The sequence below is a fragment of the Dendronephthya gigantea genome, unplaced genomic scaffold (assembly GCF_004324835.1).
Source record: "Dendronephthya gigantea isolate DGI-Jeju-01 unplaced genomic scaffold, DenGig_1.0 000058F, whole genome shotgun sequence".
NCBI classification, from domain to species: domain Eukaryota; kingdom Metazoa; phylum Cnidaria; class Anthozoa; order Malacalcyonacea; family Nephtheidae; genus Dendronephthya; species Dendronephthya gigantea.
The window spans coordinates 204,236-231,322 of NW_021163068.1; the positions used below are offsets into that span (position 1 = coordinate 204,236).

Below are 27,087 nucleotides of genomic sequence, written 5' to 3' on the forward strand. Positions count from 1 at the left end.
TAGTTAGGGAAATATCTAAAAAATATTTAAAAATTTACTGCATTAGCTAAAAACTCTAACCGACGACGGAATAAAAGCATTTAAAAAAGTGTTTATTAAATTGTTTGTCTTTGCTTTGCAGTCAGTGCAAAGGCGAAATTGCCTCGTACTTTGTTTCCTGCTATAGCTACGGCTCTGGGTAAATTTCAGGACGTACGAACATTAAAATACCTTAATTTGTCCAAATTCCTCATAAATCTGATAATCGACGTCGTTACTGCTTGTCCACATTGTAAACGCACTAACCCAATAGCCGTGTTGTCCTCTGCCTTGCGTCAAAATTCTGCTTAATTTTGTTGGACCAAGGAAATCTACTTTAACCCAGGGCTTATGATCAGAAGGATGCCTCACCCAAACGTCACCTTTGCTTGTTGCTTTCATATTCAGTCGAGCACGTGCCGCTCTGTGATTCCAATTAGCGCAACTGGAAGCCGTTATCTGACTGTCCAAAATTGTGCCGTTTTCCATTCCCAAATATACCGGATTCAGAGCGCCTTAAATTATTACGGCAAATATCGGGTTTAGTATAAATTTCCAGGTGACTATTGATTTTCCTGCATTGTGATCGGTCAAAATTCACTGTCTCTGAAATGATAGTCACTGGTCAATGACTAAAGCTTTTTCATGTTTTTTGATATTTTTCGAAATCCGAAAGTACAAATTGCCCAATGTACACAGATATTATTGGCGAAAATTATAGTGTAAATGTACAGCAGTGACAGTTACTTTGACTATATGACCATTGTGGTTATTACTATAGTGATTAAACATTGTATATATATAACCACATTATACCATAAGCTCCAGTCGTATATTAATCAATTATTGAACGTGGTCGAGCAAAATATCGTGATTTGTCGCTGGCGAGCAGATCCAATTATTTATTGATATGCGAGCCGCCGAAGGATCACGATATTTTGCGAGAACCGATTATTTTTTGGTATTTTCCGCGTTTTTTCTTCGAGTAAGCAATACAATTCATTCTCCGAAAGTTTACCAAAGCGAGTCGCCATTATTGTTTAAATAATAATATTTGGTATTATAATATAACATTTATAGTACGCGCGTGCTGATTGGTCGAGAAGCGTGTTTCTATAACTGTATAGAAACACGGGAATTTTCCCGCCGAACTTGACAAGCGAAGCGATGTAATGAGAATTTGTAATTGAATCGAATCATAATATTTGTACAAAATCTTTTATTGAGTTATATTATAATAGAAAAAGAAAACATTTTTTCCTGTGTTTCTATACAGTTATAGAAACACTTGTGGGAGTTTGGGAGAACTCAAAATAACGTGGAAAAACTCGCCCTACGGGCTCGTTTTCCCACTGATTATTTCTCGTTCTCCCAAACTCCCACGCGTGTTTCTATAACTGTATAGAAACACGGAAAATGTTTTCTATTTCTTAAATAATATTTGGCTAATTTGTTCAGTAATCTGGCGACCCTGCCTCGTATATGAGATGATATAGGCAATCGGTAACTTAGCTAGTCAGGGGCGCTTTCCTTTATATAGGGTGGTCAATTGTCAGACCGGTCATATTTTGAATTGAAATAGAATGATTTGCTAAAACTATGGCGGTGAAACCGCATTTTCCTGTGGTAGGCAGATGTGAATAACAAAATATTTGAATGCAGAGTTCTTGAAACACTCTTAAATACCAGTAATCTGTGTGTATACCGAATACAACAGGGCCGGTCTCGCATTGCATAAAATCTCATGCATGATGCGTAGCTATTTTCTTTTAAAAGGTTAAATGATAGATGGGTTTTATTGAAAACACAATAAACGTTTTTCACCTTCATATCGACCATAAAACTCCGCCCTCAACGAACATGATCCAGCGCAAATCTTCGGTTTTATTCGAATATGCCGAGCAATGATAAATGGATACAAATATTGCTTCACTGTGAGACCACTGGTTGCATTAAAAACCTTTTTAAAATAGATAAAAAAGAGCATTTTTAATATTTCTTGTCCCTATTCAGTGTTGCAAATTCACATAATTATGAATTGTCGAATTCCTTTTGACGAAGCCTGTCAAACGCTTCAAATAAAAGTTCAAAATTTTGAAAAATGAATAGGCAAAGGCAAAAATTAGTGAAATATGTCGTATAGCATAGGAAAGACACATTTTGTGTCTCGTTCCCTAACCTTATGTTATGTCAAGGGGTCTTGCAATTAATGCCTCCAGTTAATTAAAACAACAATTAAACCAATTGTAAAAAGCAAAAATAAACCTTAGACATGTTCCTAATGGCTATGATATGAACAAAAATCGGGTTTTCTTAGAAGTAAATTTTTAGGTCACCTTTATTTCATCTTTAATTTTATATTCCTCCAAAGAGTCCCGACGGAATCCAGAAGCGACTGTGTAACTCCGAACCCACGATTGTCCACCGTCCAGACCTTGGGTTGAGATTGAAGTGAGAGTGATGTTTGCGATGAAGTCAACTTCAAGCCAAGGGTCACTGTCATAGTCAGCCGCAATCCATCCTCCATATCTTACGTTGTCTACCGTAGTCAAATTCAGTCTGCCATTCCATGCTCCGGATTGGAAAAATTTTGATGAAGACGCTGTGATTTGCGAGTCAATGATCATTCTACTTTGCATTCCCAAGGGCACGGGATCAAACCAATTCGTTACTGGAAACAAAAGTAAAACAAAAGTAACATTCGAGTCAACCGAGGTCTTAAATGGAGCCACCTTAATCGTCAATATTTCGTCACTTGTGCGAACGTTTTAAACGAACACCAAAACACTAAAATCTTTAAGCGATGTTGCTATCGACGAACGGAATTAGAACGCTACATGCCACAAATGTCAAATTATTCGAACCTCAATATGCTTTCATTATGTATTTATATCCTTTAAATGCTTTTGAGCTTTCTCGCTGTAGATCAAAAACGCCTTTATGCGCAATATGATATTTCAAAATCTCTCGTGGGAGCCAGCCAATTAATGGTTGGTAAACCCTCGCGTTATTACAACAATTTACGAAGTACAATTGTGAGGAAAAGTGTGAAGAATGAAGACACATATAAACCATGCATTATAAATGTTCAACAGTTATCGACGAAAGAATCGTATAGCTCATTACCTATATACTCGCCCTGGAATTCAATCCGCATCGAAGATAGCGCATTCCAGGTTTTAGAAGTCAGAAGAACAAAACGGGCTACAACTGTACGCGTTAAACGTTGCTCAACGACAGTCTTGTCATCATAGTTTGCCTGAAAAAGCTGAGAAAAAGTTTGAGATGAAGTTCTTTGAAACTGCTTTACAAGATGCACGAAAAATTGCATCGTGTAACACGGCTTTAACATTTATACCTACCTTAATTTGCCCAAATTCCTTGTAAACGGGATAGTCCACATCGTTGTTACTCGTCGACATTGTAAAGCTTGCAACCCAATGGCCGTATATTCCTCTGCCTTGCGTCAAAATACCGGTTAATTTTATTCGACCAAGAAAATCTACTTTCACCCAAAGCTTAGTATCGGTACTATGTCTAACCCAAGCTTTTGCGGCATTCAATCGAGCCTTTGCAGCGGTGCGATCCCAATCTTCAAAACTAGAAGACGTCAGTTGACTGTCCAAAATTGCACCGCTTTCCATTCCCAAATGTATGGAACTTGGATGGTCTAAAAATTCATAACTTGTGATTTTTAGGCACAGCGTGTACTGTATACACAACCATAGGTGTTCCAGCCATGACTTAACACCCGACTCACGTATACGAATTGACCAAACACCCGACTCACGTATATAAATTGCCTGAGTTATCACTGATTTTATAAAAAAATGCACGAATTTCGGAGTAATTTGATAAAAACTGTCCATCTTCAGGCTACGTCATAATTTTCAATATTATAACATTTAATTTATAACATTAGCCTGAAAAATGCCGACAGTTGTTGAACAGCTCGAAAAGTTAAAAAAAAAATTAAAAACCTCTTGCGGAATCCTGTTTGAAACTAAATTAAATTATGAAATTAACAATGAACAGAGGTGAAAGTTTTAAAAGAAAAATGTACATCTACTGTTCAATTTTTTAACCAGAATGAGAGAATTCTTACAGCTAAGGGACCTATTAAACTGTATCCGGAACTAGGAAGATTAGTCGGTTCTGAAGTATACAGCTGGAAAGAGCATCTTAAAATTAGTAAAATTGAAAGTCTGGTTTCGAAATGTTGAAAAATCAGAAAAGTATCGTCGTGTGAAGTTATTTTCAATCTCGTGCAAACTACGACGTGTCAACGCGCCCATACACGACCACATCTTGTTAAATGGCGAAATAGCAGCGATATTATTAAAATAGGACAAGAATCTACATGTATTAAATATATTCTTACCCCAATTAAATCTAAACTTATTCGAACAGCATCAAAAGAACGGCTTATTTGTTCCTCTTGGAGGAATTGCCGTATCATGCGAGCGAAATCGAATCGCGCATCGGAAAATTAGCCAAAGCTGTGCACCACAACTCTTGGGAGACAAGACTGGGACGTAGATAAATACAGTCGCATACACTTTTCAAATACTAGTATATTTCGCGCCAAAACACACTTGTGACGACGAAAAATTAAAAAAAAAAGACAAAACAAAAACAAGACAAAAGTTAGGCGTCGCTCACGCCGGAGTAATTATAATATTACGTTCGTACAAAACTTTCCAATTTTACTAATTTGGGGATACTCTTTCCAGTTGTACTGATGAAAATTCCTAGTTTTAAATTTAGTTTAATAGGGGAATGGTGCACTCATTAAAGACAATTTGCTTTATTATGTTCGATGAAAGTGAGAATTTCGTTTTAGACCGATAAAAAAGTTTGTTCACATTTCAGTAACCCAATCAGAATGCAAAAATTTTGACTTGCTACTTCCGGTAAAAAAGGTACATTATTTACCATTTATAATGAAGTATTAAAAATTTAGGCATTCTGATTGGCTTAGCTTGAAAAATGTCAACAAATATGTTTACATTATAACATTATTTTAAAACGAAATTCCTCCTTGTTTGAGCAAACGACGATGCTAATGGTTCCAGCTATGATCAAGGTGCATGACTCTATAACAATGTGGCTGATATAATAAAATATTTTTTCACCTTCATAACGACCGTAAAACTCCACTCTCAATGAACATGACCCAGCGCACATCTTTGGCTTAATTTGAATGTACCGAGCAATGATAAATGGATACAAATCTTGCTTCACTGTGAGACCACTGCTTGCATTAAACATCTATTGAAAAAAAATTTCCGGGTAACAAAAGAAAGAGCAGAATAATAACCATAGAAACCATAGGAATAAAACAGGAAAATAATTAAAATTCTCTCCACAATTTTTATATTTTGTATCACTATTTCACTTCAGAATTTCAAATAATCAATAGACAAAGGTGCTAAAAAAATATACCGTAAAGTCAGAAAAAAAACTACTTCAAAGATAAATGCAAAATATATAGAAATCTTTCTTACATTACGTTATGAATGTGTTAAAGAGAACGTTAATCTTAAGTTCACAGAGTTTTCCCATTTTTATACACTAACACTGAAATTCTCCCATTGAAAATGTCATTTTTAATTAAGCCAGCAATTAGACCAATGGTAAAAAAGAAATTAACCGAAGCAAAATATTGCCGTTTGACAGTTGACAGTTCCTAATGACTAATAATATGAATAGAAATATCACGTTTTCTCTTGAATTTAAGTCAGCTATACAGTGACTTAACTAGCCAGCTGAATGTTCATTAATTATTTTCCCGATTTTCTCGCACTTATCTGACTTTTGAAGTTGAAATCATGAACTCATCATTATCTGTTTGGCAAAGAAACTTTCGAATTCATTCAGAAATAAAATAGAAATTTTAACATGTTTCAAAAGGGCATTTGAGAAAATCGACTGTAAAGTTTTACCAATATATTACGGTCCTTTGCAGAATAACACAATAAAGGAGTATTTATGGCTGAGGCAGTAATATAAGCATAATTAATACATCTTTTCAAGATATGAATAAGAAGGTAATAGAGAGGAGATTGCACTTACCATATTTCAGAAAATACGATTTTGTGGAAAATCACTAAATTACGTGTAGTTAATTCAAGAATTTAGAGCGAAGAAAAATTTTTAGGTCACCTTTATCTCATCTTTGCGTTTATATTCCTCCAAAGAGTCCCGACGGAATCCAGAAGCGACTGTGTAACTCCGAACCCACGATTGTCCACCATCCAGACCTTGGGTTGAGATTGAAGTGAGAGTGATGTTTGCGATGAAGTCAACTTCAAGCCAAGGGTCAATATCATAGTCCGCCGCAATCCATCCTCCATATCTTACGTTGTCTACCGTAGTCAAATTCAGTCTGCCATTCCATGCTCCGGATTGGAAAAATTTTGATGAAGACGCTGTGATTTGTGAGTCAACGATCATTCTACTTTGCATTCCCAAGGGCACGGAATCAAACCAATCCCTTTCTGGAAACAAAAGTATAACATAACAAGTTGAATAGACTGTTAGCAGTCAACCGAAGTTTTAAACTGAGGAAAAAGAAGATGTAAACACAAGTTGCAACAATTTAGCCCTAGAAATTAGCTCGCACAGAGGATTTTTGGGATCCAGGATCAAAAGCTTATTAGTAGCCCCATTGATGACCCTGCATGGTAAACTATATATAGCTTTTTAATGTTGTATCTACTTGTATTTTGTGCTATTTCAGTGCAATATTGCATTGCCAGATATTTTAGTGCGCTATAGAGTTTATTTTTCCGGATGAAGCAATTTTAACGGTTTGTCAAAAGCGAGCTTCAGATTTAGGATGGCAATGCGCCGATCGATAACGGCTAAAATAAACTCCTTTTGTTGATCAGGTCGAGGTGATTTAAATACAAAAAACATCCAATCAGAAAATAGACCCTCCATGAAACCTGATTATCGTTTCCTTCATTTCACAATTTTTGCATACATTAATTAATTGTGTAATTCAATCACTTCCATACATTGGTTGTTTTAGCAAAATGTGAATCAGTAGAATCTCGATTTCACGGCAGGCCCATCGTGAAGGACGGGGAAGAATGACTGCATGGCGCATGATAACTCAGTTCTGTCAAGGTACCTCATAACGTCATGATCTCAGATCAACTGGATTAATTTAATACGTACAACAATAAAAGTCGAAAACTTTTAATTTAAAAATTTTTTCGTATTTCTTTTGTCCAAAAGAATTATTTAAACCGGTTCAAATTTTCCATTTTCTTGTAAGAAAACGTTTTATGAAATAAAAATTGGGTAACCGAGCTTATATAGAAAAAAATGTCGAATCGCCATTGATGCCATAACAACTGTTATGACGTTATGAATTATATGGTTAATATAATTATCATGACATACTTCCAAAATTTTATGGATCCACCTTAATTGTAAATATTTCGTCTCTTCCGCGAACCTTGTAAGCATACACCAAAACACTCAAATCTTCAAGCGATTTTGCTATAGGCGAACGGACTTGCAACGCTGCATATGCATGCAACAAATCTGAAAATATTTGAACCTCAATATGCTTTCATAATGTGTTTATATCCTTTAGATGCTTTTGAGCTTTCTCACTGTAGATCGTCAGTGATTGAAAATTCTTCATGGGAACCAGCCAACTAATGGTTGTTAAACCTTCGCGTTACTACAACGTTTTACGAAGTATATCAATTTTGAAAAACTGTGCAAAGAATTAAGACAAATATAAACCATGCATTATAAATGTTCAACCGTTATCTACGAAGGAATAATGTAGTTCATTACCTATATACTCGCCCTGGAATTCAATCCGCATCGAAGATGCCTTTTCCCAGCTCTTAGTATTCAGACGAACAAAACGGGCGACAACTGTACGAGTTAAACGCTGTTCAACGACAGACCTGTCATCATAGTTTGCCTGAAACAACTGAGAAAAAGTTTGAGAGAAGAGCTTTGCAACTTTACAAGATGCACGAAAAATTGCACCGTGTAACACGGCTTTAACATTTATACCAACCTTAATTTGCCCAAATTCCGTGTAAGCGGGATAGTCCACATCGTCGTTACTCGTCGACATTGTAAAGCTTGCAACCCAATAGCCGTATACTCCTCTGCCTTGCGTCAAAATACCGGTTAATTTTATTCGACCAAGAAAATCTACTTTCACCCAAGGCTTAGTGTCGGTACCATGTCTCACCCAAGCTTTTGCCGCATTCAATCGAGCCTTTGCCGCGGTGCGATCCCAAGCTTCAAAACTAGAAGCCGTCAGTTGACTGTCCAAAATTGCACCGCTTTGCATTCCCAAATGAACGGAACTTGGAGGGTCTAAAAATTAATCATTTCTGATTTTTAGGCATTTCACTCCATGAGAAATATCTTTTAGATGGGCTTAATTTGGAGTGTAAGTGAATTATGATTTTTGGCACTTCACTCGATGCACGCGTAAATTCTGCTCGGGAGGTTTTAAAGGGTCTTAATTTCGAGTGGAATTATACACACTTCAAATTAAAGCAGTGATGGAAAAATGAATCAACTAGCTATAGGTCCACCGGCAGGAATCGAACCTTCCTTTTTGCGATGCCGGTAAGATGCCTGGGAAGAGCATTGCACCGGCATCGCAAAAGCGTAGGTTCGATTCCTGCCGGAGGACCCATAGTTGATTCATTTTTCCATCAACAACACCTAACTTGAATTTGAAGTGTGTATATAATTCCACTCGAAATTAAGACCTTTTAAAACCTCTTGAATTTTGGGGTGTACTTAATTTATACCCCACCATAGCTGTTCGGGCCAAAGGAATTTTAGGAGGGTGAAGGGGGCGCATGACTTCAGCAAAAATTACCCGATCATGTATACAAATTGCCTGACTTATCACTGATCTAATTCCACGTATTTCGGTATCATTTAATAACAGTTGTCCCGACTTTCATAGATTCTACCGGGTGTCCCAAAGATAAAGTACTCCGCTTTGATTGATAATAATTTCTTAACCAGTGAAGCCATTGCACTGAAATAAATTGATTAGATAGAGGGAAGGTTTACTCATCTTTTGGTACCTTACAATTATATTTTACGCAGAAAAACACGGAGATATTTATTAGTGTTCAAAGGTAATAGGCTATCAGTTATAGATGCGTCTAAATTATCGGCAAAATCGCAGCATAGCAGAAAATGAGAGAAAAGCATCGCTCGCATTTGGACAATGTCCTAACTTGCGTTTTAATAAATTAGAATAAATCGTGAGAATTTGTAGTTGTATAGCATAATGCAACTGTTTGTTAAATGTCTACCGTTAATAGTGCGTGCTTCAGTTTAGAAAAGCTTAATTAAGTAACATTTTTATACAGCGATTTTGCATATTTTAGAGACAGCCCAAAATAATTTGTACAGATTTTGAAAAGTAATAACTCCATGCATTTGCTTCAAAAATACAACTAGAAAATATTAAAATATAATTTAGTTTTTCTTCTAACTAAAGAATGTGGTTTCATTTCGACAACTTTACTTGATATGGAGTTATTTTGAATGAAAACGGAGTAATTTTTTGGGACACCCGGTATATGTAAACATAATTCTTTTTGTTAAGTAATATTTAGAAAGTAAGAAAGTTAGCCAAAGTATGTGCATAAATTGTATATCCATTGTTCAATTTTTTTAACCAGAAATAGAGAATTCTTACAGCCAATGGACCATTCCCATTTTAAACTGAAACCTGAACTAGGAAGATTCGTCGGTTCTGAGGTATACAGCTGGAAAGAGCATCCCAAAATTAGAAAATTGGAAAGTTTGGTTTCGAAATGTTGAAAAATGCGAAAAGTATCGCCGTGTCTAGTTGGCAAATTTTGTATCAATTATAGTATTATGCTCGAAGTGGTAACGCTTTTTGACCATAATACTAATTTATACAAAACTTGCAAATTTTGCACCGCCATATTTTTCACACTTTACAATATTTCGCCACAAACATTCCAATTTACTAATTTGGGGATACTCTTTCCAGTTGTACTGATGAAAATTCCTAGTTTTAAATTTAGTTTCACAGGGGAATGGTAAAGACAATTTGCTTTATTATGTTCTATTAAACAACAAGGGAGAATTTCGTTTTTGACCAATAAGCAAGTTTGTTTGTATTACCAATAACCCAATCAGATTGCATATATTTTGACTACTTCCGGTAAAAAGATACATTATTTACCATTTTAAATGAAGTAATAAAGATTTAGGCATTCCGATTGGCTTAGCTCAAAAAATGTAAACAAATATGCCGATTAGTTTAAAACGAAATTCCTACTTGTTTGAGCAAACGACGATGCTAATGGTTACAGCTATGATCAAGGTGCATGACTCTATAGCAATGTGGCTGAGGGTTTTCGGGGAAGACGCAATATAGTAAAAGTTTTTCACCTTCATAACGACCGTAAAACTCCACTCTCAATGAACAAGATCCAGTGCATATCTTTGGTTTAATTTGAATGTACCGAGCAATGATAAATGGATACAGATCTTGCTTCACTGTGAGACCACTGCTTGCATTAAACATCTATTGAAAAAAGATCAAAGTTTCGGGATAACAAAAGAAAGAGCAGAATAATTATATTAACCTTAGGAGTTAAAGGAAAATAATCAAAATTCTCTGCATAATTTTTATATTTTGTATCACTATTCAGTATTCGGAATCTGCATAATTATGGCGAATTCGAGCTTTTCAGAATCCTTTTCAAAATTTTAAATAATGAATAGACAAAGGTGCAAATAAAATGTATCATAAACTACTTCAAAGACAAACGCAAAGTATTTAAAAATCTTTCTTAACAATAAGTTATGAATGTGTAAAGAGCACATTAATTTTAGGTTCACACAGCTTTCCCATTATTATACACTAACACTGAAATTCTTCTGGCTTTTGAGAAAATCGACTGTAAAGTTTTAACAATATATATATTACGGTACATGCAGAATTATATATACACACTTATATATATATGGAGGTTTTTAAAGGGTCTTAATTTCGAGTGGAATTATACACACTTCAAATTAAAGCCAGGAACAGTTGATGGAAAAATTAGTCAACTATAGGTCCTCCGGCAGGAATCGAGCCTACGCTTTTGCGATGCCGGTGCAATGCTCTTGCCAGCGCAGGTTCGATTCCTGCCGGAGGACCGATAGTTGACTCATTTTTCCATCAACTGTCCCTGGCTTGAATTTGAAGTGTGTATAATTCCACTCGAAATTAAGATCCTTTCAACCTCTAGAATTTACCTACATCGAGTGAAGTGCCAAAAATCATAATTGACAATTATATATATATATATATATATATATATATATATATATATTAATAATAATATATATTTAATTTTAATCTATTAATTTTAATACGTCAACAACTCCTCCAAAGGATATCCTAGTCGGGAACTAGAAGTTTTTCTAACAAAGAAGTTTTTCTAACAAAGAAGTTTTTCGAGTATATATGTTTAATTTTTATTTTTAACATTCCTTTGAACTTTTCCAGAAAGGTTTTCACACATTTTAGCCGTAGCTACGTTGCTTTGGTTTTGCCCATTTGCTCACATTTTTCACAGCGGGCCGGTTGTATTTCAGAGAGGGCCGGTTGTATTTCACAGAGGGCCGGTTGTATTTCACAGCAGGGCGGATGAGAAAAACGAGCCTGCTGTGAAACGCTCCTCAGCCAATCACATTGCTTCACTTACACAGTTAAACAATGGTTTTATCTTCTAAAGACTTCCTAACAGCTAAACTTTTAAAGCTCAGAATTAATTCATCTTTTCAAGAGAAGATAATAGAGACGAGACTACACTTAGCATATTTTAGAAAATACGATTGTGTAGAAAACCACTAAATTACGTATACTTAATTCAAGAATTCAGATCGAAGTAAATTTTAAGATCACCTTTATCTCATCTTTATGTTTATATTCCTCCAAAGCGTCCCGATGGAATCCAGAAGCGACTGTGTAACTCTGAACCCACGATTGTCCACCGTCCAAACCCTGGGTCGAAATTGAAGTGAGAGTGATGTTTGCAATGAAGTCAACTTCAAGCCAAGGGTCACTGTCATAGTCCGCCGCAATCCATCCTCCATATCTTACGTTGTCTACCGTAGTCAAATTCAGTCTGCCATTCCATGCTCCGGATTGGAAAAATTTTGATGAAGACGCTGTGATTTGCGAGTCAACGATCATCCTACTTTGCATTCCCATGGGCACGGGATCAAACCAATTCGTTACTGGAAACAAAAGTAACATAACAAGTTGAATTGACTATTTGCAGTCAACCGAAGTCTTAAATGGAGCCACCTTAATCGTCAATATTACGTCACTTGTGCGAACATTTTAAACATACACCAAAACACTAAAATCTTCAAGTGATGTTGCTCTCGGCGAACGGAATTGCAGCGCTGCATGCCACAAATCTCAAATTATTTGAAACTCAATATATTTTCATAATGCATGTATTTATATCCTTTAGATGCTTCGAGCTTTCTCGCTGTAGATCGTAAACGCCTTCATGCGCAACATGACATTTCAAAATCTCTCGTGGGAACCAGCCAGCTAATGTTCAACCGTTATCTACGAAGGAATAGTGTAGTTCATTACCTATATACTCGCCCTGGAATTCAATCCGCATCGAAGATGTCTTGTGCCAGGCCTTAGTATTCAGACGAACAAAACGGGCTACAACTGTACGAGTTAAACGCTGTTCAACGACAGACGTCTGATCATAGTTTGCCTGAAAAAGCTGAGAAAAAGTTTTAGATGAAGAGCTTTGCAACTTTACAAGATGCATGAAAAATTGCACGGTGTAACAAGGCTTTAACAAATTATACTAACCTTAATTTGCCCAAATTCCTTGTAAGCGGGATAGTCCACGTCGTCGTTACTTGTTGACATTGTAAAGCTTGTAACCCAACAGTCGTATGCTCCTCTGCCTTGCGTCAAAATACCGGTTAATTTTATTCGACCGAGAAAATCTACTTTCACCCAAGGCTTAGTATCGGTACCATGTCTCACCCAAGCTTTTGCCGCATTCAATCGAGCCTTTGCTGCGGTGCGATCCCAAAATTCAAAACTAGAAGCCGTCAATTGACTGTCCAAAATTGCACTGCTTTGCATTCCCAAATGTACGGAACTTGGAGGGTCTAAAAATTCAACATTTGTGATTTTATGGGATTTCACTCGATGAGAGGGTCTCATATTTATACTATTATTAAATATGATGCAAATTTTTTTATTACCTAACATTTTGAAGATAAGAAGTTGAAAAATTTTGTGTTTATTCTTATTTTTTTATTCTCAAAAGATTAATTCTTAATGTTTTTCAAAATAACTTGCTGATCATGTTCGGGCGGGCTACGATGATGCTAATGGATTGTGGATATGATTATAAGGTGCTTTTCTGCATAAAAGTAATAGCATAGACTAAAACCAATGCAGTACTGCTTTATCAATAACAAAATACATGCAAACTACACTTCCACACATGTCTGAAGTTAACTGAATCCAACAAAATTGGATTGTGTGAAGGGGCCTTAATAATTAGTTGGTGGTCTTCAGGGAGAACGTAATAATAAAAATTTTTTACCTTCATAACGACCGTAAAACTCCACTCTCAATGAACAAGATCCAGTGCACATCTTTGGTTTGATTTGAATGTACCGAGCAATGATAAATGGATACAAATCTTGCTTCACTGTGAGACCACTGCTTGCATTAAACACCTTTTCGAAAAAAAAGTATGTATTAATAAGCGGTCAGTTCATTTGACAAAACTGACCTTTTTACGTATATGCAAATCCTTGTTCATCAATGATTTGAAAAATGGATGCACAGGGCACGTGCCCCCTACAAAATTTTTTCAAGGGACCAAGTGCCTTTTTTGTGATTAAAAATGCCTTTTTGGAGAAGCTAATGCAGCTGTAAATACTATTTTAAAATCAAAGTGCCCTTTTTGTTTTCTGCGTATGCCCACTTACACGTGCCGTATTTATCAACCGTATTTAATACTATTACATTAACTTTTAAGAGCAATTTTCGTATACAAATTATGCAATAGGTCAACACTTCCATCATTCTTCCGATTGGCTTAGATCAGCAGGCTAAGATATATTTCAGCCTGGCAAATTTATCATTTTAGCCCGCAAAACACACCGCAATGCCCAGGGGTGGATCCAGCACTAGTGCACTAATTTGCATGACACAAGAAAACTGCTAAAAATAACCACTTTGTTTTGTAATGCAAATTTGTGCACTAGTGCTGGATCCACCCCTGGCAATGCCCGCCAAAGTTAATAAAATATCCCACTACCTTTTTTAGTCAAAGTTATAACGATTCAATGTCGTTGACATATGTGAAGAATTTTGGTGAATGCTGTTGAACCGCGGGCTCAGACTTCTTAGCCGCTTTAAACTTCATGTAACGTCCCCCAACACTTGTTTCAAATAATTTTGACGAGCATGTGCACGCATGAAACGTGTAAACCCAGATTAAAGCGTGAATTTCGATCGAAGTAAAATTTGTCAATCACCTTTATCTCATCTTTATGTTTATATTCCTCCAAAGTGACCCGACGGAATCCAAAAGCGACTGTGTAACTCCGAACCCACGATTGTCCACCGTCCAGACCTTGGGTTGAGATTGAAGTGAGAGTGATGTTTGCGATGAAGTCAACTTCAAGCCAAGGGTCACTGTCATAGTCCGCCGCAATCCATCCTCCATATCTTACGTTGTCTACCGTAGTCAAATTCAGTCTGCCATTCCATGCTCCGGATTGGAAAAATTTTGATGAAGACGCTGTGATTTGCGAGTCAACGATCATTCTACTTTGCATTCCCAAGGGCACAGGATCAAACCAATTCGTTACTGGAAACAAAAGTAACATAACAAGTTGAATAGACTATTAATTTTCCAGTCAACCGAAGTCTTAAATGGAGCCACCTTAATCGTCAATATTACGTCACTTGTGCGAACATTTTAAACATACACCAAAACACTAAAATCTTCAAGTTATGTTGCTCTCGGCGAACGGAATTGCAGCGCTGCATGCCACAAATCAGTCTCAATATAGTATTTATATCCTTTAGATGCTTTTGAGCTTCCTCGCTGTAGATCGTAAACGCCTTCATGCGCAACATGACATTTCAAAATCTCTCGTGGGAACCAGCCAGCTAATGTTCAACCGTTATCTACGAAAATATAATGTAGTTCATTACCTATATACTCGCCCTGGAATTCAATCCGCATCGAAGATGTCTTGTGCAAGGCCTTAGTATTCAGACGAACAAAACGGGCTACAACTGTACGAGTTAAACGCTGTTCAACGACAGACCTTTCATCATAGTTTGCCTGAAAAAGCTGAGAAAAAGTTTTAGATGAAGAGCTTTGCAACTTTACAAGATGCATGAAAAATTGCACGGTGTAACAAGGCTTTAACAAATTATACTAACCTTAATTTGCCCAAATTCCTTGTAATCGGGATAGTCCACGTCGTCGTTACTTGTTGACATTGTAAAGCTTGTAACCCAACAGTCGTATGCTCCTCTGCCTTGCGTCAAAATACCGGTTAATTTTATTCGACCAAGAAAATCTACTTTCACCCAAGGCTTAGTATCGGTACCATGTCTCACCCAAGCTTTTGCCGCATTCAATCGAGCCTTTGCTGCGGTGCGATCCCAAAATTCAAAACTAGAAGCCGTCAATTGACTGTCCAAAATTGCACCGCTTTGCATTCCCAAATGTACGGAACTTGGAGGGTCTAAAAATTCAACATTTGTGATTTTATGGGATTTCACTCGATAAGAAATATCTTTTAGACGGGCTTAATTTGGAGTGTAAGTCAATGATGATTTTTTGGCATTTCACTCGATGAGAGGGTCTCAATTTTCATACTACCATTAAACATGACGCAAATTTTTTGGTTACCTAAAATTCTGAAAATAAAAAGTTAAAAAAGTTTGTGTTTACTCTTATTTTTTTATTCTCAAAAGATTAATTCTTAATGTTTTTCAAAAACACTTGCTGATCATGTTCGGGCGGGCTACGATGATGCTAATGGATTGTGGATATGATTATAAGGTGCTTTTCTGTGTAAAGGTCTGTTCACAAATCACAAGATCCGATTTTGTCGGATCGATTCACTTCTGATGGATGTTTTATAGTCTGTTGATGTGCAAAGTATATGGGCACGCAGCAAATAGACTAAAACTAATGCAGTACTGCTTTATCAATAACAAACTACATTCCATATATGTCTGAAGTGAATTGGATCCGATAAAGTTGAACCGTGGAAAGGGGCCTTAATAATTAGTTGATTGTCTTCGGAGAAGACGTAATAATAAAAAATTTTCACCTTCATAACGACCGTAAAACTCCACTCTCAATGAACAAGATCCAGTGCAAATCTTTGGTTTAATTTGAATGTGCCGAGCAATGATAAATGGATACAAATCTTGCTTCACTGTGAGACCACTGCTTGCATTAAACACCTTTTCAAAAAAAGTATGTATTAATAAGCGGTGAAAGTTCATTCCACAAAACTGAGCTTTTTACGTCTATGCAAATCTTTGTTCGTCAATGATATGAAGAATGGATGCACAGGGCACGTGCCCCCTACAAAATTTGCTTTTTTGGAGAAGCTAATGCAGCTGTAAATACTATTTTAAAACCAAAGTGCCCTTTTTGTTTTCTGCGTATGCCCACTTACACGTGCCGTATTTATCAACCGTATTTAATACTATTACATTAACTTTTAAGAGCAATTTTCGTATACAAATTATGCAATAGGTCAACACTTCCATCATTCTTCCGATTGGCTTAGATCAGCGAGCTAAAATATATTTCAGCCTGGCAAATTTATCATTTTAGCCCGCAAAACACACCGCAATGCCCAGGGGTGGATCCAGCACTAGTGCACTAATTTGCATGACACAAGAAAACTGCTAAAAATAACCACTTTGTTTTGTAATGCAAATTTGTGCACTAGTGCTGGATCCACCCCTGGCAATGCCCGCCAAAGTTAATAAAATATCTCACTACCTCTTTTAGTCAAAGTTATAACGATTCAATGTCGTTGACATATGTGAAGAATTTTGGTGAATGCTGTTGAACCGCGGGCTCAGACTTCTTAGCCGCTTTAAACTTCATGTAACGTCCCCCAACACTTGTTTCAAATAATTTTGACGAGCATGTGCACGCATGAAACGTGTAAACCCAGATTAAAGCGTGAATTTCGATCGAAGTAAAATTTGTCAATCACCTTTATCTCATCTTTATGTTTATATTCCTCCAAAGTGACCCGACGGAATCCAAAAGCGACTGTGTAACTCCGAACCCACGATTGTCCACCGTCCAGACCTTGGGTTGAGATTGAAGTGAGAGTGATGTTTGCGATGAAGTCAACTTCAAGCCAAGGGTCAAAGTCATAGTCAGCTGCAATCCATCCTCCATGTCTTACGCTGTCTATCGTAGTCAAATTCAGTCTGCCATTCCATGCTCCGGATTGGAAAAATTTTGATGAAGACGCTGTGATTTGCGAGTCAACAATCATTCTACTTTGCATTCCCAAGGGAACGGGATCAAACCAATTCGTTACTGAAGAGAAAGAAGAAGAAATACAGAAAGTCATATATAATGTTATTTGGTAACAAAATCCTTATTTCGGAAAAGAGAACAAAATAGAAGAAACAAATGTCGAACCCTTGCGAGTGACATCAGAGTTCGTATATTTTTAGCCTTTACCGATTTTAGGGGTGGCATGGCAGCATGCTATCCAAAATGGCACGGGGCTAAAATGCGAACTCTGAAATATTTGTTTTCAAAGCGGACAAACGCAGACTGCATATGTACGTATTTTCGACTTTTTCCAATAAATTGGTCAGACCGGCTTGAATGTACAAGGTGATTATTGCCTAATCATTCGAAGTCGCTCGACCAATCAGCGACCAGAATTCAAAATAATTACCTAAGTTATACCAAGTAATATTTATCAATGTCCTTCAGATTTTCCGTTAACTTTCCGGTGGAATCCCGCCTATCCAGACTTCGGACAAGTACTCGGCCCTGGACATGCGGCTAGTTTGACAAGCGGAGTTTATCGCTTACCATTTACATAGCATCCTTTGAATTCAACTCTTATCTTGGGGTATTGGTAGAAATTTCCAGGGTGAATACGAACATACCGCACAAAAATGTGATAAAGCAGCTCATTTTTCACCACTGTGCCTGCGTTTGTGTTGGCAGGAAAAACCTTAAACAAGGGAAAACGTTTTTCAATTATTTTTGATAAATGTAACAAGGAAATAAAAAAATTTATTTACATATTTTAGGCTTAGCCAATCAGAATGTATATTCAATGTAAAATTGTGGTAACCCATTGCCACCTATTTACTGCAAATAGTCAAAATTTTATTATTATTATTATTTAATCTTCCTTAAGCTTGGTTCACACTTGTCTTAAGGATCTGAAATTCCCTTGGTCTGAAGTCACTGGTGCACGAAATGCTTTGTCTATCCGAAGGTGATACAACGGATCCCCGATCCTAGGAGCTAGTGTTAACCAGACCTTAAAAACAACGGTAGCCCTTTAGCACTTGTCATGAGAAACTGTTTTCCAAGGGGCCATTGCACAATACATATAATCACAAAATAATTTAGGCTAGTTATTACAATATCTATTGCATAGTTACACATTACTCATTACACAATACACCACATACATTAAAAGCTTACGCATTAAGTATTACTGAAATAAGGGTTGACTGAGCCACGAAATCTTTCATTCGTCGAATCATTCCTATGCCTTTAGATATTTTGATGGCAACAATTAGTGCAAACCGTTTGGTTTGCACTTTCTCATGCCATACACGGCTTTTGATTGGGCGTATCAGCGTATGATATTCTTCACACGTGAAAAATTGCCGTATGTCATTTTGGCGGCAATTTGTTTACATTTTATCAAGATGGCGTCGAAATATAGAAGTGAGATTCAAAATATATTACTCAAATTCAAGACATTTTCGCATTCGGCACATTATAAAATCTTTCGGAGAGAATATCTAACTTCTATTGAACAAAATTACAACGAAACTGAACGGTAATAAATATATTTTGATGCATAAAATAGGCGATTTTTTTGCTCGCTGTGTTTTTGTATTTTAAAAGCGTGTGGTTGCCAAATTGATCTCTATACACTTTTAATAAACAAATTACTTCATGGTTGGCTCGTTTCTACGATTTTTATTATGCACTCGTTGTATCAGGCTATCGGCGAAAATAATAGTAAAAGAAACGATTTCCAACGATGAACAATTAAATGCCATGTTACAATTTTTCTTACAACTTGCAATGCGTGATTCAAATTCTAAGAGATGTAAATTAGTGAAGAGTCTTGCAGAAGTAAAGTGCATGAAGTGTAATAAACACAAAAGTTTCGTTGTTCCAAATATACATCTCTCAAAAGTAGAATTGCAATGCAAGTTGCAGGAAAAATTGCACCGTGTCACAGGGTCTTAAGGATTACCTTGTCCGTTTCACCTTCTCGATAAGTGTTAAATGTAACACCGTCATTTGAGTAAGATAGAGTGTAATCTTTCACCCAATGATTGTGTCGAGTAGAACCTTGAGTTTCTACGTCACTGACGATAGTTCTAGTTAGGAAATCAACCTGCAGCCATGGATTGGAATCACCACTTAGTGAACGCAACCAGTCTTTTGGGTGTCCAAGCCTTCCTTGGTGGGGCGGATAATGATAGCCGTGAAAAGAGCTGGCACTTATCTGGCTGTCGAGAATACCACCACTTTCCATACCAAGTCTAGTTAGCTTTCCACAAGCTAAAAACAGGCAGAAGTTGAATATTTCTTTTTAAATTAAATAAATGTAAATTCTATATCATTGACGGTATCTAAATTCTATGTCATTGACGGTAGATATTCAATGGCTCTGGTCTGTTTAGGGTAAACAGCAACGTCCTGGTTCGCTGCGACGAAGAGTTTGTATTTTAAAAGAGCGTCAGCAATTCAGCTGTCCTCGCAAACTATTTTGTGAAAAATTTGACAATAGAAAATATAATAATTAAATAATTGAACAAACACACAAACGATGAGCCAATGAAAAGAAATAACGTGGATGCAGTTCAAGAATAAGCGAAGAAAGAGGAATGAATTATTATCAATAAGTGCTATAGCGAAACTATTTTAAGGCGCTGTTACACTTTCCTTGCAACTTGCAATGCAATTGTACTCCTGAGGCATCTAAAGTTGTCAAATACGAACATTTCTTACGATCTCCTAACGTTTTCTTAGCATTTGAGAAAATTTTACAGATTAACTTGCACTGCAAGTTACAAGCAAAATTGCGCAGTGTATTTCGGCAGCGCCTTGAAATAGTTCGGTATCTATTCTATAGTTCCTTTTTTGTTTGCCGTAGTGATGTAGTTTCGTTCCTACTCACCGTTATAACATCCGTACAATTCCAATCTTACCGCTGGGCGTTCATTCCACTCGGTAGGTATGACGCGAAGATATCGGGTATTGATGACAGGAGAGAAAACATGTTCTACCACCGTATTCCGGTCACTGTTAGCCGAGAATACCTGAAATTACATATGGAAAATATCCTTGATTATTAAAATTAATTATATTATTAAGTATTTTTTACGACGCCAAAGAGTTCGTGGTCGTCAGCAGTGAGCGTTTTTACAACAATCGACCATTTTAATTAATCTTGAAGTCAATATTGTTTGACAGGGGGGGGGGGGTGAGTGCACCGAATGAGAAATTGTGTCATGAAAACCAGCCTCAATCAAACTTTCCTCAAAGTTCGCACACAATTCAATTCAACTTTCCCTCAATTCATGGCGGTAGCTAGAAGCTTAATTGGGGGGTGCATGTATATTCCTACATTCGTCGGTACATAAAACATGAATACGGTATATAAACATTAATATATGAATATACACCCCCCAATTAAGCGGTCTAGCTACGGCCCTGCCTCAATTTTAATGCAATCCACACAAATCTGAGATGCGACATGGCCCACCTTGACTTGTCCAGCATCTTTATAAGATTCCAAAGCAGTTCGATTATAGCCGGAGGCCACTGAGAATTTCTTTAGCCATTCGTCAGCGTCGCTTCTTCCTTGGGTTGTAATTTTAACAACCGTTGTTGTTGCAATAAGGTCAATCTGAATCCACGGCTGGTTATCGAGCTCTTGAGGAACCCAAGCAGCGTGTCTTTTGCCTGGTACGGCTGTAAGGTTCACTCTTGCATTGTGAGCCTCGCCAAGGGCATCTTGAGAGGACGCTGTGAACTGTTCGTGCAAGATTATATTATCACTTTTCAAGCCAATCTCTGTGACGATAGCACAGCCTGAAATGAAATTAACACACCTGTCACCTCTAAGTCTCGTTTAAGTCATGATTTCACTGCTAAAAAACCTGAAGAGATTCAGAAATATCCATAAGCATCGAACACGGTCAGGCATTCGCTTGTCATTACATGAGAAACTCAACATTAGGCGAATAAATTAATCAATCACAGTCATGCGTTGCCTTTTGTCAACAACATTTTTTGGCCTTTTGTCTTGTTTTGCCCAGTTCATACTTCGTATTTTCATTGCGTCGAATTCAATTCAATTCAAACAATAGACAATGAGATGAAAACCTATGATTTCATTATCTATTGTCTCAATTGAATTCGACGCGACAAAATATGTACAGCGTATAAACTACTATACAGGGTGTCCCAAAAAAAAGGCAACCACTTAAATATGCAAGAATATTAATATTGTTCGGGTTTGCACCATAGTTCAGCTAAAATGACTTTTAGCATTGTAAATGAAGGATTAAGAGCCATTTTCAATTCCCAGAGGTGCTTATCTATTGCGCTTTAGAGCTGTATTAATGTTCTGCATATTTAAGTGGTTGCTTTTTTTTTTGGGACACCCTGTACAGGGTGTATCAAAAAAAAGGAGACCTTTAGAAATCAAGCTATTGTTAAAATTTGAATGCCTTTTCAATTGCATTTGCACATATGCTGAACCGTAGTGCGTTAAATATTGATGGCATGCATGCATATATTAGAAAATGAATTGACGTTTGTACACAAGATTGTCTGCTCCTGGGAATTTGAAAATAACTTTAATAGCATAAGGGAAAATAACGACCCAAAAATATTCAAATGACTAAGCGCACTACCAGAACAAAAATGGTTCAACTGACTTCGGAGCAAAGAGTTTTTGTAGTCTTAACTTATACCCAGCCTGCCGTCATCAGAAAAGCAGTTCGCGATATGCACAAGCGTACGGTAGTTTGTGTTGAGAGAAATGGAGGCCACGTTGGAGGTCATGGTCCATGACATTCAGTTCTTTTGATGTTCAATTTATCAGTAATTTTCAATCTGGATCGAAATGTCAAGCGAATCTGTGTCAGATCAAGTTGTAATTCATTCCTGACTCATGTAAACATTTTAATAGGCAGAGTTTGTAAAATGGGATGCTGAGCCATTCCGGATTCAAAGTGAATTCTAACTCATGTGAACAGCCCTAATGCTCGCGCGCAGTGTTAAAAATTATTGAACAAATGATTTGTTCATGTTTTGAAGGAAAAGCTAAAGCAATTTACCACGCATACTGTTATCGCTTTTGTGCTTAGTCGTTTGTGCTTAGTCATTTGAATATTTTTGGGTCGTTATTTTTCCTTATGCTATTAAAGTTATTTTCAAATTCCCAGGAGCAGACAATCTTGTGTATAAACGTCAATTCATTTTCTAAAGGTCTCGTTTTTCTAATGTATGCATGCATGCCATCAATATTTCACGCACTACGGTTTAGCATATGTGCAAATGCAATTGAAAAAGCATTCAAATTTTAACAATAGCTTGATTTCTAAAGGTCTCCTTTTTTTTGATACACCCTGTATTTTAGGCCTTAGTTTATTAATGCCGCTAATGATCGTGTTTTTGTCTAATTTTTCACGCGGTGGTTGCAACGGTGATTCACATCTTACTGGCTAAAATCATGCCACGAGGTGTCCAGAAATGTTCCATCTTTCGAAATTAGGCTTTGCGTTCAATACTTAATCAGTTACCTTTCACAAATCACCAATAAACTACCAGTATGCAGGAAAGTTATTTGCTTGTGTTGAAATTGTGGCATAGAAATTCCAACAACATATGCTAGCTGTTTTAATAATTTTAAATTCTTAAAAGACACTCTGTACTTGTTTTCGAAATGCAAAATCACATATTTCTGAGTTAGCTATCTCCAATACCTTTATAATTGTCTTTTTAAAACAGCCTGGATTACAAAAATCGTTCGTAGACTCGCTTCACACTGAAGCTATATTTTTTGTCAAAGCTTTATAATTAATGTACAGCAGGTTCAAACATACGTCTGCGTATTTCGGTCAAATAATAACAAAGCCGAATCTCCGTGGAACGACTATTTCACGAGACTTTCACCGCGTAAATATTACTTATGGTATTAATCAAGCAATATTCATGAAGGCTGAATGAAGCTATATCGTGCTGATGTCACGTAAACGAAGTGTGATTGCATGGCTTCACGAAACTGTGCTAACAAACCACTTCATGTAACATTACGCTTTTTGCTTTTGATGTTATATCACGAGAAATGTCTATTAAGGTCTTGCTTACAATGTAAAAAGCCGTGTTATAACTAAGATCATATATAGTGTTATCACATTTACCCATGCACATCGGCGATAACCTGCCAATATCATTATGACCATATGTTCTGAAAACTCTTGATTAACTCGAGACAAATACAAAAATATATCCTAAACACTTACCACATCGAACTTCAACGGCAATTTGGGAAAGCAGAACCTGGGAAAATAAAATAAAAGCTATACACTTTTTCATACGATACGGGTTTTTAAAAACACCGCGACACTGAGCCCGCGCCGACAGCAATCCTATTTAACACTCGGAGTCCGAATAAACAACATTATAGTAATGCATTCGCAATGTTTGAAGGTTAATGTAATATAATAATAATACAATAGAAAATATGTAGACTGGCAAGTTTTTCAATGTAAGTTTGGTAGAGAGAGTATTCTATCGAAAGTATTCTATCCATCCAGTGAATATTTCAGCGAGACCTGCGTAAACTATGCATGCATAAGATTTAAGAATTCCTTTCAACAGTGATTTAAAACAGGTTTGAAACAGGTGTTAATAAAAATATATTACAAACCCGTCTGACTCTCGTCTAGCGGATTAAAGATAGCCTTTGACATTTCAAGTTTATATCATGTGGTATAAATTAACGTACATATAATTTTAAATATCATTCCAATAATGATTTGTTTACGTCAATACTGAGTGCTTATCGTTATATTAGCTATAAATTGTAAAGATTATACGTTAAGTCTTTATGCTAAGGTTCTATAGCACCTGGTGTCTATGTTTCTCTTTTGAACTTTTTTCGAAGCAATTACAAATAACAGAAACATTTTAAGATTAGTTCAGCAATTTTCCTTTTAGAAATTTTCTATTGCGGAGAAGAGCACTGATTTTTTTCTCGGGCAGCATTCCCATATAGGTAAACAAAATATTTACCAAATAATTATACGTTGAAATGAAATTAAATTGGTTGAATGAACATATTAAACAGAATTAAAGCTATACCCACCCAAATACAGATTGCAATGTGCAGAAATCTCTTTGAGAACGTATTTTCCACGTAAATAAGAGTCATCTTTAAGCAACTATATGCGTAGGATATGCATCTTCAAAACTGCATTAAAGCTGAAAATATACCTGTTAAACTATTTAACATACACAAAAGGTTGCCAAGGACATAAACGTAACCTTCATTAATATTGCATTATAGTTGCTTGGCAAGGACTAGGACTGTTTATAGTAATTAATGAATTGTAAGAAAGTGTGAAGTAAATTTTCTCCCCTTTTAGTATAACGCCACACAAGAAAGAAGGCAAGAAGCATAATAGTGCTTTCTTTGTCCGGGTGTTGAAAGGGCAACTTTCATTTCACGCCAGCGACCATCAACTTTGTTGGTTGATGAACTCTTTGGAGTGTGGTCAGTAAAATGAAAATGCAGTGATGAGGTATGGGCAATTGGAGGGGAGGTCAGTCAGGAAACCACCTGTTAATCAGGTACGCAGATCTCCCTTGTTGCTAAATGTATTTTGAACGGCGTTGTAACAACATGAATACTTATATGTATACGAAGAAGTTCCGTAGCCAACACGATAAACAGGGGGGGGGGGCATATTGATATATTCATGATATGTGTGACGAATTTCTTCTCAAATCAATTGTCTTTACAGTCTGTTAACATGAGTATATGAATATATAAATATGGGCCCTCCCAAATATCGGTGCGGGGTACGCCACTGTTACTAAGTCACAACATGCTTGCAATTTTTCCTGCGATTTTTCCCTTTTAAACGATGGGAACCAGTGGATATAGTTATGCGTGCTTTGAACACAGAATACCACAGACAGAATACCTATCAGAAGAACAACTCCATTGTTTTTGGCGTAAGTGTGATTCGTCTGATTCGTCACTCAGCAAGTACGTAAAATAGAGGCAAGCCCCCCTGCCAATATTTAATTAGAATACTATTTTAAACATTGGCAGGGGGGCGATTGCCTCCGTTTACGGTACTTGCTGATTGACGAATCAGAACGAATCGAAATTACGAAAAAAGTTACGAGTTATCTTTCTCATAAGTATTTTCTGTGATGACATCATCAAACTTAATTGCATTTTAAAAACTCAAAAATTCGTAAAAATTGCGTTCCGTAAACGGATCGCGTCCCGTGTGTCTCGGCCTCAAGGGCAGTTTTCCTTACATATATATATATATATATATATATATATATATATATATATATATAATATATAATATATATATATATATATAATATATATATATATATGTTTACTTGGAGTTGTATCTGGTTTAAAACAATTTATTAAAAAGATTCTAGATTAAAAAGTACTAAATTTTCGGTAGCTAACTGCTACCTTCATCAGAGTTCTAATGTTCAAGCAGTATAGACAGACTATTATATAGTGTCACTATCCTTGCATGATTGAATAATTGGTATGTAAATTTGAGGAAAATGTTTATGCTCATTCACTGATCTTTTGTCCAAAACCGAGTGCAATGACTCAAGGAAGAGTCTTTTGTTTGTGTTATGCACTTTCTTTTCCAAAATCCTAGCATTCTCCATTGACACTTCATGACCGGTACTTTCTGCATGGTCTTTAATCGCTGACTTAATCTCTCGTCGTACGCCAGGTTTATGCTCAGCCCATCTCGATTTCCATGATCTTTTACTCTCGCCGATATAAGTGAATTGACAATCTGGGCATTCAAACTTATATACAATGCCTTTTATTTCAGAATCTAATTGTTTATCTTTAGGTTTCCCAAGTATATCACCCAAATTTTGCATAGGTTTATATGCCGTACGTACGCCAGCGGTGTGTAGGACTCGTTTGATTTGTTCGGATACCCCTCTTACATATGGGATGCTTGTGAAACAAGTGGCATTACTAGATGTAGATGGAGCTTGAGTTGGTTGACTGGAATGGTCAATGAATTTGTTAGGGTAACCATTAAGTATAAGTTCTTTTTTAACTCGTTCTCGCTCATTTTTTCTATTCAAGGTGGTTGAGGGAATATTATCAGCCCGGTCAAATAGACTTTTGACAACGGCTCGTTTGTTTTGAATAGGATTGTGTGAATTGAATGACAAGTATTTATTTGTATGGGTCTCCTTTCGATATACATCAATATCCACATTACGATCATTGCCGATAATTACCATAGTATCTAAGAAAGGGATTTGCTCTCCACGCTCAGTTGACGAAGACATTTCAATAGTGAATTGAATGTTCTGGTTGATGGAATTCAAGTGAGAGTGGAATGTGTTAACATCACACTTTCTCAAGCATGAGTTAGAATCATCGACATAACGTCGCCACCAACGAACCGGTACTGGTGAAGTATTTATGGCTATGTTTTCT

The 27,087-nt window shown here is 36.5% G+C and overlaps 2 protein-coding genes across 2 annotated transcripts; both read right to left on the reverse strand.

The window, feature by feature from the left end:
• Positions 1 to 9,820: 9,820 nt before the first annotated feature.
• On the reverse strand, positions 9,821 to 15,574 carry LOC114529906 (lactadherin-like). The gene is made up of 9 exons (XM_028551476.1): positions 15,515 to 15,574; positions 15,281 to 15,413; positions 14,596 to 14,930; positions 13,653 to 13,788; positions 12,902 to 13,209; positions 12,668 to 12,809; positions 11,963 to 12,297; positions 10,456 to 10,591; positions 9,821 to 9,879 (listed from the first exon to the last, which is right to left on the reverse strand). The coding sequence occupies exons 1-9, from the start codon at positions 15,572 to 15,574 to the stop codon at positions 9,821 to 9,823; spliced, it is 1,644 nt and encodes a 547-aa protein (XP_028407277.1).
• A 2,067-nt stretch (positions 15,575 to 17,641) lies between these two features.
• On the reverse strand, positions 17,642 to 23,108 carry LOC114529907 (lactadherin-like). Its single transcript, XM_028551477.1, has 6 exons — positions 23,069 to 23,108; positions 21,103 to 21,431; positions 20,515 to 20,656; positions 19,585 to 19,895; positions 18,245 to 18,312; positions 17,642 to 17,657 (listed from the first exon to the last, which is right to left on the reverse strand). Exons 1-6 carry the CDS (start codon positions 23,106 to 23,108, stop codon positions 17,642 to 17,644), a joined length of 906 nt encoding a protein of 301 aa, XP_028407278.1.
• Between the last annotated feature and the right edge of the window lie 3,979 nt (positions 23,109 to 27,087).